Consider the following 13517-nt stretch of genomic DNA (forward strand, 5'->3'; position numbering starts at 1 on the left):
CCCCTTACTCTCCTTATCTTATTCTTCCCTTCTCTGCAGCTCTGTTCCCCTTCTCCTTTCTCCACCTTTCTTCTTCTTTCACTCTTCTCTCCCTCTTAATCCCTTAATTCTTCTTAAATCCTCCACTTTATCTTTATTGGCCTGCTTTGACTTTATGTTTGGTTTACAGTTTAGTCCTCTTGAATACTTCATCTTTTCCCTTCAGATCACTCATTTTCATGTACTTTTTTTGTCTTGGGTTCCACGTTTTTGCTTGTAGACTTTCCTATTTTTTCTTGGCTCCATCCTGATATACTGTTGTTATTTACTTTTACAATTGTAAGACACAGTTTTATAATATGCTTTGTCCCATTTTTACTTTTCTCATACTTTTCACTTCTTTTACATATAATTTGTACTAGCTTTACTTTAGTAACAAATTAGAGTTATGTAATGGTCTTAGATTTCCTGTATTTTGTCCCATAGGGCCAGGATGAAACACAATTACCAGAGGGTTTGGTTACGTAGAAAAGAAGAAAACAATGGATTTATCTTGGCATACACAAAATACTTTGTTACTATTATGTAGTATATTTTTTGGGATTAAAACTTTATTAATATTTTTTCATAGATACGTAGATTTTAAACATTATTTAGTCCATGTTGAGTTTGTGAACATTTAATCTCAATTTTTTTTCAGTTTGATATTAGTGGAGGTGAAATTATTTATACTCTATTTGGAAGAAAATTACATTGCAACTGAGAATAGATTAAAAAAACCTGAGTCTCTTTTTGGGTGTGTATGTTATTTTTACCATATTATTAAAAGAGGGAAGATTCTTTTCATGAAAGCATGCTTTCATTATCTTATTAAAAATTAAAATAGTTAAAGTATTTTTTACACAATTTAAAACAACATAAATTGTATTTATTTTCTCCTTGTTCATTAGAGGATTAGGACTAGTATCAGTATCTATTGGATTAGGGATTACACTATTTGGTTCTTTTCTTGGTAGTTCCTTGTCTTTAGCATTGCCTTCTTATAGTCATGATAACCATTAAATTAATAACTAACATAGTGATTTATCATATTTTAATTTGATATATTAAGAAAAGAGCTACCTATGCCAGTTACCTTTGGTTGATTCAGGAATCATCCTGTATGAATCTATTAATGTACAAATTGTCTTCTCCATTAAAATGTAAGCTTTTGAGGACAAGGGCTATTTTTGTTTATAATTCTATTTCCAGTACTTAGCATGGTATTTGGTGCATATTTTGTGTTTAATAAATGTTTATTAATTCATCTTATACATTAATAAGTATTATATGGAACTGTATGGAACCTGAAATTGGTGACTCCACTTTGGAAGAATTAATATATTAGGTGTGTCAGGTGTATGCATGCCATGCTAAATTTTTCCCCCCAAAGCAAACCTCCTTTCCTTTCAACAGAATTGGTCTTTTAAGTTAGACAGGAAAATTTTAGGTATTAACTTTTGTTGATATATTGATGATTAAGTTGATGAAGACAAAAACACAGGTATTCTAATTTGATTTATACTTATTTGTATCTTTCTTATTAGAGTGCATGTTCCTTGAAGAAAGGAAAAGTTTCATCAGTCTTTGTCCAAAAGCCAAAAAAAAAAGAAGATTATTTTATTTTTGTATTCATAACACTTATCAAAAGACTTGTACTTACTTAATCATTGCTTGTTGAAAACTTGAGTCAAAAAAGATCTATTATAGAATATAGTAAAGTTTATTTGAATAATTGCATCACTGTTTTAATTCTTGTTTTGTCTCAATTTTTCAGTTGTAGAATCTCCTTCAAATCTGATTGCCACTGATGTATCATCAAAATATGTTAAGCTCAGTTGGGATCCATCTCCTAGTCCTATAACAGGCTATAAAGTACTTCTCACACCAATGATACCCGGAAGTAAGCAACAAGCTTTGAGTGTGGGTCCTCAGACTACCTCTTTGAATGTAAGAGACCTTTCTGCAGATACAGAATACCAGATTAGTGTCTATGCAATGAAAGGACTGACATCCAGTGAACCAATTTCTATAATGGAAAAGACCCAGCCAATGAAAGTTCAAGTGGGTAAGTAATTCGATTTGTACTGCTTGAAAAGTTATCAAGTAGTTTGCTTCAATTGCCCACTTGTTTTGTTTTTTTTTCAAACATGTTTAATGGATATCACAACTTTAAATCTCTTTTTCAAATGTGTCCCTCCTCTACATTTCAGAATGCCATCCCTTATAAAAATGTGGTTTTTTTTTAAAAGGGAGAAAAACCCACTTTATAAAAGCTAATCAACACATTAATCAAATTTGATGATATATATGCAATATTCCATAGCCATAACTATTTATTTTGGTAAAGAAATTAGGTGCATTTTCTCTTTTATTCCTTAAAACTAAATTTAATTAGTATAATTACATAATATTCAGAGTTTTTGTGTTGCTGTTGTTTTTCTTTCTACTTACATTAGTAATAGTCATCCACAACTTAATTTACCAAGTAAAAGAGGAGTGACAGATGATTTTTAAAACCACATTGGCAACCAGGAGTACAGATTAATTGTGAAGTTTGGATTAATTGGAATTTTTTTTTCTTACAGAATGCTCCCGTGGTGTGGATATAAAAGCTGATATTGTGTTTTTAGTTGATGGCTCCTATAGCATTGGAATTGCCAACTTTGTTAAAGTTAGAGCCTTTTTGGAAGTCCTTGTGAAAAGCTTTGAGATTTCACCCAACAGGGTACAGATCAGTCTTGTCCAATATAGCCGGGATCCCCATACTGAGTTTACTTTGAAAAAATTTACCAGAGTTGAAGACATCATTGAAGCTATCAACACATTTCCCTATCGAGGTGGATCTACAAATACAGGCAAAGCCATGACCTATGTGAGAGAAAAAATATTTGTGGCTAGCAAAGGATCTCGGAGCAATGTGCCAAAGGTCATGATTCTTATTACTGATGGGAAATCATCAGATGCCTTTAGAGACCCTGCTATAAAACTCAGGAATTCAGATGTTGAAATTTTTGCAGTTGGTGTCAAGGATGCAGTTCGTTCTGAATTGGAAGCTATTGCCTCCCCACCTCCTGAAACTCATGTGTTCACAGTGGAAGATTTTGATGCCTTCCAGAGGATATCATTTGAACTTACTCAGTCTATCTGCCTTAGAATTGAACAAGAACTGAAAGTTATAAAGAAAAAGTGTAAGCCATTCCTGTGATATAGAAAAAGTGCTATTCATATATAGTTCTTTTGGTGTTTTCACACCATAAATGCTCTATAAAATTGGGATTTCTTTAGTACAAAGGGACTTCCTTACCCTTTTAAAAAGAATATTAATAATTCTATTATTTAACTCTGATTTCTGACTCCCTTATGAAGGGGAAATTTTTATTTTTTGTTATAAGAAATTTGTCCTTATAAGAAAGATGCTTTTATGCTTACAGAGAAAATATAATGGAAAAATAATGAACTTTGTAGTCAGTGGATCTGAGTTCAAATCCTAGCTCTATCACTTACTACTTATAGAACCTTAGGCAAGTCGCTTAATAAGATAGCTAGGTGGTATTGAATTGAATATTTGCCTTAGAGTAAGGAAAATCTGAATTCACATTCTGACTAAGATACTTACTATTTTTGTGACTGGGAAAATAACTTAAATTTTCTGTCTCAGCTCCTCACATGTAAATTGAGGTATTTGGTGGACTCTAAGGTTCCTTACAACTATAATGTTAAGATTAAGATATTATTTAATTGATTAATTAATTAAGGCCTTGGCTATCTGTGGTGAGAAATGGGTCCATTTCTTTATGTCAATGCCAGGTTCAGTTTAATATTTCAAATTTTTTAGCCAAATGCTTTTTTTAAACCCTTTCTGCTTAGAACCCTTCATTGGCACCCAATTGACTTCTGAACAAAGTTTAGACTCTTCTGTATTGCATTCAACAATCTAGTACTAACCTACCTCTCCAGTTTTATCTTCTACATTATACATTCTTGTTTCCACCTTAATGCCTTCTTAATGTCTATCTTTTTGTATTTTTTTTGCTTTTGTATCTTGTTTATACTTGCTTCCATATGGAATTCTTTTCTCTGCCTGTCCAAATTTTACCTTGAATTAATTCAAGTCCTTCTTCCACCACCATATCTTCTATGACCATGACTGTTTTGGAGGTAATTTTCTTTCAGAAACTTCTATGACATCTATCTATCTATCTATCTATCTATCTATCTATCTATCTATCTATCTATCTATCTATCTAGATTTTAAATTACTGGATTTTTTTACTCAGAAATAATTCCATGGCTTATACTTTTATAAAAACAAATGTTTATTCAATTTACATGAACACTCTCTGTACTAGGAAAATTTTATCTAACATTCTCAAATATATAAGAATAAAGTAGAAAATGTTTTTCAAGTTCTTTCTAAACTTGCTTACATTTATGTTTTTGTGGTAAGGATGTGTTCTCCTCCTTAACTACCCTTTGTTAAATACTCAAAAGAAATAGCCAAATTCAATTTTAATTTGGTAAAAAAAAGAACACAATCTTCCATTGTAATTATTCAAACCACAATTTCAATCAGACTCCCATATCCTCTTAATTTTTCCTCTACTTCTCTAGCTTCCTTCAAATTTCAGTAAAAATCCCACTTCTCTCCTTTCCTTTCCCTTCCTCTCTTTTTTGGGGAGAAAATTAGGCTTAAGTAACTTGCAACTAGTCATGCAACTAGTTAGTGTCTGAAGCAAGATTTGAACTCTCTGATGCTCTTGACTTTATGCCAGTATTCTATCCACTGTGCCACTTACCTGCCTTCCCATTTTTTTTTCTAGAAGCTTTTTCTCATCCCACTTTATCCTTCTCAAGATATCTCCTCCTGCATATACTTTGTTTATATATAGACTTTTTTGAGAGGGCATGTTGTTGCTTTAATTAAATTGTAATATTCTTGAGAATAGCAACTGTTTTTCTTTCTTTCTTTGTATCCTTGGTACTTAGCACACTGCCTGCCCCACAGAGATCACTTAATAAATTTTTATTAAAGATTTCTTGGGTAGGAGCTAGACTCTGTGTTGTTCTGCAGTCATAGGATCATAGATTTAGAACTATAAGGGATCTTAGAGGCCATTATGTACAAGGCCCTCATTTTATAGATGAGAAACTGAGTCCCAGAAGGGTTCTACAGTGTTTGAGGTGGGATTCAAACTCAGGTTTTCTGACTCCCAGGTCAGTGCTCCATCCATCCTACCATAATGCCTTTTGATTCAAGGATCATTTGGGAGCTATTGAATGTTGGTCATGTAACATAATGGTAACCACTTTTCAGTTATACACAGCATTAAGAAATATGAAAAAATTCAGACAATGCAGTGCACCTATGTTCTATCAGGTTCTGTTCATTAAAATAATTTCTTCCTTTCTTTCTTTTTCAAATAGCTTATGTGCCTCCCAGGGATCTGAACTTTTCTGATTTAACTTCAAACAGTTTCAAAGTGAACTGGTCTCCAGCAGGAGAGCATGTTTTTACATATCACATTACATACAAGGAAGCTGCTGGTGGTGAAGACCTCACTGTTGTAGAGCCTGCTTCTAGTACCAGTGTTGTCCTAGACCATTTAAACCCAGAAACATTGTACTTGGTCAATGTAACAGCAGAATATGAGGATGGTTTCAGTGATCCCTTAATTGGAGAAGAAACAACTTTGGAAGGTATATTGCAGTTTTGCTAACATTATTGCTTTAGCTTATTAGGTATATTGGCAACATATTATCTGCTGCCTCTTCCAGAATTTTGTACTTGCAATCAGTTTCTGTGAACTTTAGTAATGTCTAAATTTCAATATCTTAAAATATATAAATATGTAGTTCATAAATTCAAAGAAGAGAAGGAAATATATAAAATCATATTTATTTGTCTTGGTTTATGATTAGATTAAATAATTATTGAATTAACTTATGAAATGCTGCACTATAAGTTTTTTTCTGCACCTTATTTCAATAATGGCTACATTTTTTTCTTTTTGTAATTGCTTTAACCTTCTCCATTACTCCAATGATAGATCTGTTATAAAGCATAAATCTTGCATATTGAATATTTGCACAAGAATCTGGATTTTAAGTACATTTAACTCTATCCACCAAAGCTTTAAGTGGATAAAGAAAGACTAGGAGAAGAAAGATACTAGTTAGGGATAGAGGTTCCTGGTTGCTCAGCTTCTATTTTATTATTTGTTTAAGAAATCTTTACAAATGTCAAAACTAACTAGGTGCATATACACTTGATTATAACTATCTGCTCAGAAGGAAAATTAAAAATTACAGGAGTTAGGGAAGGAACCTTGAAGAATGGCTATACTCAAATGAGGATAAGTAGCTATATTTAAAGGATACTCTTCATTAATGAATTTTCCTCTGCTGGAAAACAAAACTGTGATATGCCCTGTTGGCTTATCTTGTTGCACCAAATCTGTATTCACAGTGAAGAAGAGGAAGTGAAGGATTAGTTCTAGGAAAGTACAGGTTAGATGAGATGGCCTTTGAGGTATCTTCCAACTTAGAAATTCTATGATTCTAAGACATCCAAGGAATTTGCAAATATGTACAGAGTCACAGTGAATATAACAGCTGTTTTCATTTAGGGTTCTGTTGAGGGCTAGAAGAAGAGGAAACAGGCTAAAACAAGAGTATGAAGAATTTAGTCTTTATAGAGAAGAATTTGCTGATAATATTTTTAGATACTGGAAGTTTTTGCTTGTGGAAGCTTGTGAAATCCTTTTCTCCGGTCAGCTTTGAAAATAAAATTGATTTGCATCATTGGAATGATTTAGATATATTTTTGCCAAATTACAGAAGAAGCAGCTAGATAAGATAGGTCTGTTCCTAGCCTAGGATTTTATGACTGTAATTTAAAGATTCCTTTTAACTTCTAGTATCAATAATTAGACACATATCTTTGATATCCTCTTTTGACTTGGGTAATATAAAAGATGGAGTATGGACTTTAATTGGATGAAGTACTGTTTTCTTCTAAGGCTGTGATCTAGGCATAAGAAATTATGCCTAGATAAGCCCCAAACCTTGACAGTTGTACTTTGTCTTATAAATGGAAAGCAATCCTAAACCATAATTTTATTATAGTGTAGGATAGTACAGGATAGATATAGATAGCATATATTATAGTATAGGTATTGTATGATATGATGTAATATAGCATAGCTTATTATTATTATGCAGAAGCATTATGATTTTATAAGTATAGAGAACTCTCAGTTATGGAAATTCTCTTTCCTCATGCACATTGTTAACTCCACTGTAAATTGTACTCTTGAGTTGTCTGGAGTTACTGATTAGTTAAGTGACTTGCCCATAGCCACATAATTATGTGTTAGAGATGTGTCTTGAGCCCAGATTTTCTTCACTTTACTATGTATCCATTATACCAAATTGCTACCCATATAGTGAAGCAAATTCTTTTCCTTATTCCTAAGAGGCAAAAAGCAAAACAGTAAAATTCTATTTCTAATTATGTAGCTATAATGAAGTTTGGGAGGCAAGCTCCCCCTCAAATATATAAAATTTTGATTATCTTCCTTTCATCCCGAGTAATTGAGTTTCTCCTGGCTACTAGAACTAAATCACATAAAATAGTTGAAAACTATCATAAAAGTTTTTTCAGACCCTCAACCTCCAATCCTCTAAGGAACTCCTATACAATGATGTATTCTGTCTAAATAGCTTCAAATCCTTATTTAAAATTTATTAAATGCACAGTGATTGTGTGCTACTAGTGGCTTATTTTAATAGGTCTATGAGGCAAAGAAGACAATGACTTTTACCTTCCATTTACTGTCAAATGTTTTTCAGATCAATAGGAGTGAAAAAGTCACATGGCTTTTGAAATGGACTCATCTAACTCAATGTGGTCATTTTACAGATGATGAAATTGAGGAAAAGAGTTGAGATATATTGTAACTGGGTACATTGTAACTTTTATTTGTGGTCCATAATCACTTCTCATTTATTTATCTAATGAGTATTTGGTATACTTTCTCTGTTCCTGTGCTGATAATAAAATGATTTTTTTCCCTTGAGCAAATATTTTGAAATGTTTTCTTTCTTTCAGTGAAAGGTATACCACGCAACTTAAAAGTGACAGATGAAACCACTGATAGCTTTAAAATTGCGTGGACTCAAGCTCCAGGGAAAGTTTTAAGATACCGGATTGTATACAGATCACTTCCACGTGGAGTAAAACAAGAAGTCACAGTTCCAGCAAACGAACGAAGAAAGACACTTGAGAACTTGACCCCAGATACAAAATATGAAGTGTCTGTTATCCCTGAGTACTTTTCTGGACCTGGGTTCCCACTGACTGGAAATGCAGCTACTGAAGAAGGTAAGTCAAGTTCAGATAGCAGCTTACTGGTACAAAATAAAACAGTCTTGGGGCTAGCATACAACTGATTTAATATCCAACATCCATTAAAAAAGAAAAAGAAATCACACTTCTGTCCTGTTTATATTCTTTAAATTTTATATTCTTAGATGACTTTTCTACTTTCCCTTTTATGTGTCTGCTGAACATGAAACACCATGTCCAAATGTTCCTTTATGAATTTCTATGATCATATATACTTGCATCTTAACACATGGAAATGGTGAAGGAGGATTATTCAAATTTTTTTTTTCCTCCCAGTAAGCTGTATGACTCACTTGAAACAGATCCTACTTAATGGGCTATATATTTTTAAAAGAGGATTTATTTTTAAGGGCTACTTAAAGAAAGGTTTCCAGTATTGTGAGATCTAATGTTTGATGTACATAGAAACAGGGGTAAGAATTGGATATTGTATGAAGCATTGGGTGAAAGATGATTGTTAGGCTATAATTCTAGCAATCTGTTAACTATGCTGGCCTATTGTAGTAATTTAGACAGCTGAATTGAATATACATAGTTTGTAACTTGAAAACTAAAGTGACAGTAGTCACTTTATAGATAGCTGATTGGCTCAACAAAAATTGAACCCACCTCAATAATCAATCCAACCTTTTTGTCTTCTTCCTTTTTCTGAAATGAAATGACCTAGAAGCTTTATATTCTGTCAAGGGTGCCAAAGAGTTGTAATCCATCCAATTTTTTTTTATTCTTTCTATTTTTCTGGAATGAAATGAGCCAAAATACTTTGAAAGTATTGAATTGCCACAGAGATCCCTGATGAGTTAATATCTATCAGAAAATTTCTAAGCTAGTGGGAATATAAAAATTATTGTCATTTAGCAACTCTTTGCTTCAATTTTTTCATTTGTACAATGGGTAGAATAATAACACCTACCTCTTAAGGTTATTGTTAGGCTCAATTAAGCTAATAATTGTGAAGAGCTTAACACAGTTCTTGGTACATTATAGGCACACTAAAATTAATTAGCTATTACTATTATGATGGTTATTGCATAATTTTCATTATGTGATATGTGATATGATTATAAGGTAATTCAAAATCATCTGGTGGTTTTCATCCTTCAATTTTCATAGCAATAAAATTTTTTTTCCATTGATGATTTAATAGAAAAATCAAAATCCAATTTGGGATGATTAATGGACTTACATATTTTTTGTATATCTTTAATCCAATTTTTGACAATTCATTGTGATTGAAACAAGAGGCTTTGGCATTTATAAACATAGAAAAAGGACTCATTATTTTTATTGATATATTTTAGTTTTGGCACATTGGATTAAATTTGTCATTTCTATGACATTGTTGGCTAATTGGCATTCTTTCCTGTACTTATCATAACTTCAACTAAGTATGAAAATTTGTCTAAAACTATATGTACAAATTTGATTTAATACAAAAAATATTAACAGTTTGTCCTGAGCCACTTCTATTTAATAATGTATTTTCATTTTTTCTTTATTTCATAAAGTTCGAGGAAATCCAAGAGATTTAAGAGTTTCTGACCTTACAACATCATCAATGAAGTTATTTTGGAGTGCAGCGCCAGGAAAAGTCAAACAGTATCTTGTAACATACACTCCACCAGGAGGTGAAACTCAAGAGATAACCATGAGGGGTGATACAACCAGCACCCAACTGAAGGGCTTAGAGCAAGGTACAAGATACTCCTTGTCAGTGACTGCTTTGTATGCTTCTGGAGCTGGAGATGCCCTTTCTGGAGAAGGAACAACACTGGAAGGTAATTAATTTTTTCCCTTTATAAGAGGCATTTAAAATATTTATGAATCTGAGTCCTGAAAGACTTAAATTTTCTGGGATCTATATCCCTCTATATTAAAATATTTATGTTGAAAAGCAGCTATTTCTATTCAGTTACACATTTTAATCAAGGAGAATAGTAGTAGCTTACTACTTACAAGTTGTATCAAAGCTAGTAAGCTAGAGCTTACTATGTTCCAGGCACTGTACTAAGTACTTTACAATTATTATCTCATTTTCTTCTCTAAATAGCTCTGGGAGGTAGCTGCTATTGTTTTTTTTCCACTATGAGAAAATAGAGGTTAAGTGACTTGCTAACTTACAGTTAGCAAATATCTGAAGTTGGATTTGAACTCAGGTTATCCTGATTTACAGCATGGTATTTGATCCACTCTGCTGTCTGAAATGTTAACTGTTTTTAAAAGCAAGATAATTCAGAAAAGGCAAATATGCTTGGAGATCATTTTTATTATGAGAAAAAGTTTGAGAAGAAAAATGTATTCATTGAAGACAAATAAGCTGTTGAATAAAATGAGATCCCTTAGTTATCTAGTCAATTTTTAAAAATTGTGTTTTTTTTAAAACATATGAGGAAATTGAGGTCTTGAGAGGTATTTTTTTTTTCATTCTGTGTATCTATTGCCAGTGCCTAAAACAGTATTTAGCACATAGTAGCATATAATACATGTTTAATAATTGATAATTGATTTTGATTTCTGGAATTAGAGCTGAGTATTCAGATTTCTAGTCGTGATTTTTTTCATTATTCCGTGCAAACAATGATCATAAAAGTTTTTGAAATTATTGGAACATTTTTCTCAATGTATGGTTGGATTTCTATGCTTGTCTTCTTTGAAAAAAACCTATTTGGTTTGTGCTAAAACTGTCAGCTCTGAGAGAGGAAATCATCACAAAAAGTAAACTGCTAGAATTGCTACCACTTTCTTTTGGTGATATTACAATGCTATTGAAAATACAAGTTAGAGTTTCTGGTTTATTTCTTCTTTAAGCAGTATTTCTTTCTCTCTCAATAGTATTTTATTTCACCAAATATATGTAAAGATAGTTTTCAATATCCATTTTTCTAACATGTTGTATTCTAAGTTTTTCTCCCTCCCTTTTTATCTTATCTCCTCCCTCCCCAAGATAGCAAACAATGCTCTTTAAGATATTTCCATATTTGTCTTGTTGTTAAGCAATATTTCTTAAGTAGGGCCCTCTTTTCTTAACAGTAGAACTAAGTATAGTAAGCAAGGTATCCATATCCATTCCTTAACATTGGAATGAAGATGGATAGTTTGCTTAATATAATCAGTTATTGAAGATTTTTCACAGTGCTCTAGACCTGTTTTCCAAAATAAGGCCATCAAACAACCTTTGGTGGGAAAAAGGGGATTTGGTTTGCCTTCCAAGTAATGTGTGTTTAACTGGTGGGAAATGAGAAGATGGGATACAATCCAATTTCTTCCTCATATAATCAGTTATATGTCTTTAACATAACTACACCACCCCCTTGAGTTCTTCTCTACTCTGCCCTTTCCTATCACTGACTTTTTGGGAATTTGCCAGGCTGGTGTTATAACACACATCAACTTTGAACCCCATCACAGCAAGGGAAGGCAAAATTTACCTTAGCATCCTCCCACCCATGTTTTCCTCTTACCTTCACCTTCTTGTTGTAGCAGGCATCCCTTAGTGACAGACTGTGCTTTTCGACAATAGCTGATGATTAAGCCCCCAACACATTTTTTAGTAAGAAAGGGCCTGGGATGAGCAGTCACGAATGGGTGATGATTATGTATCATTCTTCCTAAACAAAACCTCCTTCCAAACTTCTTTGTTTCTATTTGAGGCTATCTCTGCTTCTGTTTGAGGCTATCACTATCCTTGCATTCACAGAACAGAACTTTTAAATATTATTAAGATTAACCTTAATATTATTCTTGATTCTGCACTCTTCCTTATTCCAGATATATAATAGGTTGCCAAAGTTTGTCCAACACACTCTCACAATTATTTTCTTTCATCCATTCACAAAATTCCACTATTCTTCTAGTTCATTCCTTCATTATCTTTCACCTGGACTATTGAATAACTTTCTAATTTGTCACTCTGTCTCAATTATTTTTATTCTAATCCATTTTCAACATAGCTTTTACAGGGATTTTTCCCAAGCTAGAATCTCTTTATGTTATTTCCTTGCTCAATAAACATCAATGGCTCCCTATTGACTCTGAAATTAAAATATTATTTTATCTTTATCTCATTCTTTTTCTAAACTTTATGTTATTTATGTTAAGTTTTGAAACATACATATTAGTATAGTAGCATTTATGTATAATTTATAAATGAATAAATACTGGGGCTACATGCCAATTTTTTTTTTCTGATGGGGATGTATTATCTAGAAAATTTGGAAACCACTGCCCTAGACAAATGTAAGGGATACTTAATTATTGTATATCTTGGCCAGTCATGACACTTAAAAACATCTGTGTAATCTTGAACAAATCACTTTATTTCTCTGGATCTCAATTTCCTCATTTGTAAAATGAAAAAGTTGGACAAGATGGCCTCTAAATTCCCTTCTACTTCTAGATCTATGAGTGTACAAACTAAACATACAGTACAAGATGGTTTAGAATTAAATATTTTTTCATTTTACCTAAGACAGAATGGTCTTCAAGTAGTGAATGTAACATTTTAAAGGTATAATGTTTTGTTGACAATTGCCTCCTACTTCCCCCCCCAACTGTGAAAATCACTGTGGCATAATGGTTACAGCCTTTCAAAACCTGAGTTCAAGACTTGTCTCTGATACATACTAGCTATATATAATCATGGATAAATCAATAAATCTCAGCATACCAGAGGTTGTCCAAGAGCTATCAATAGAGGAAATTTCCATACTAGAAGTTCTCCATACTGATGAAACAATAGTTCAGACCTCTCTTTTTCTCATCTCAAAAGTAGAAGTGGTTCAAATTAAATCTAAAATGATGACTTCATGAAGTTCACAAGATTGTCAGAGATAAAACCACCAATAATTAAATATTCAATAATACTTGGAAAATTCTACTTAAAGATAGGGATAAAAAGAAAAAAGATATAGTTGTTTATTTCAATATCTCAAGAAATCCAGATTTGAAACATATAATATTGATATAGAATCCTTTTTGTTTGAATTGGCATAACTCAAGCTACTTTAAAAAATCTGTTATGATGATTGTGGAAATACTTTCTTAGATTCATATAGTTTGATTAAACTTCCTTTTTTACATGGGCCAGTCC

At 32.3% G+C, this 13517-nt stretch overlaps 1 protein-coding gene across 5 annotated transcripts in view; it reads left to right on the plus strand.

Moving 5' to 3' along the window:
* Positions 1-13517, plus strand: part of COL12A1 (collagen type XII alpha 1 chain) — a 140453-nt gene that overhangs the window by 23756 nt on the left and 103180 nt on the right. For 3 of the 5 annotated variants that reach the window (XM_074310486.1, XM_074310484.1, XM_074310485.1), the window contains exons 9-13: positions 1796-2086; positions 2607-3209; positions 5446-5718; positions 8132-8404; positions 9937-10206. The exons of the other annotated variants lie outside the window; for them this stretch is intronic. In XM_074310486.1, the coding sequence (XP_074166587.1) occupies positions 1796-2086; positions 2607-3209; positions 5446-5718; positions 8132-8404; positions 9937-10206 (1710 nt within the window). The remainder of the gene's footprint in view (positions 1-1795; positions 2087-2606; positions 3210-5445; positions 5719-8131; positions 8405-9936; positions 10207-13517) is intronic. 5 annotated transcript variants of the gene reach the window in all.

Source organism: Sminthopsis crassicaudata, chromosome 4 (genome assembly GCF_048593235.1).
Source record: "Sminthopsis crassicaudata isolate SCR6 chromosome 4, ASM4859323v1, whole genome shotgun sequence".
Lineage (NCBI taxonomy): Eukaryota > Metazoa > Chordata > Mammalia > Dasyuromorphia > Dasyuridae > Sminthopsis > Sminthopsis crassicaudata.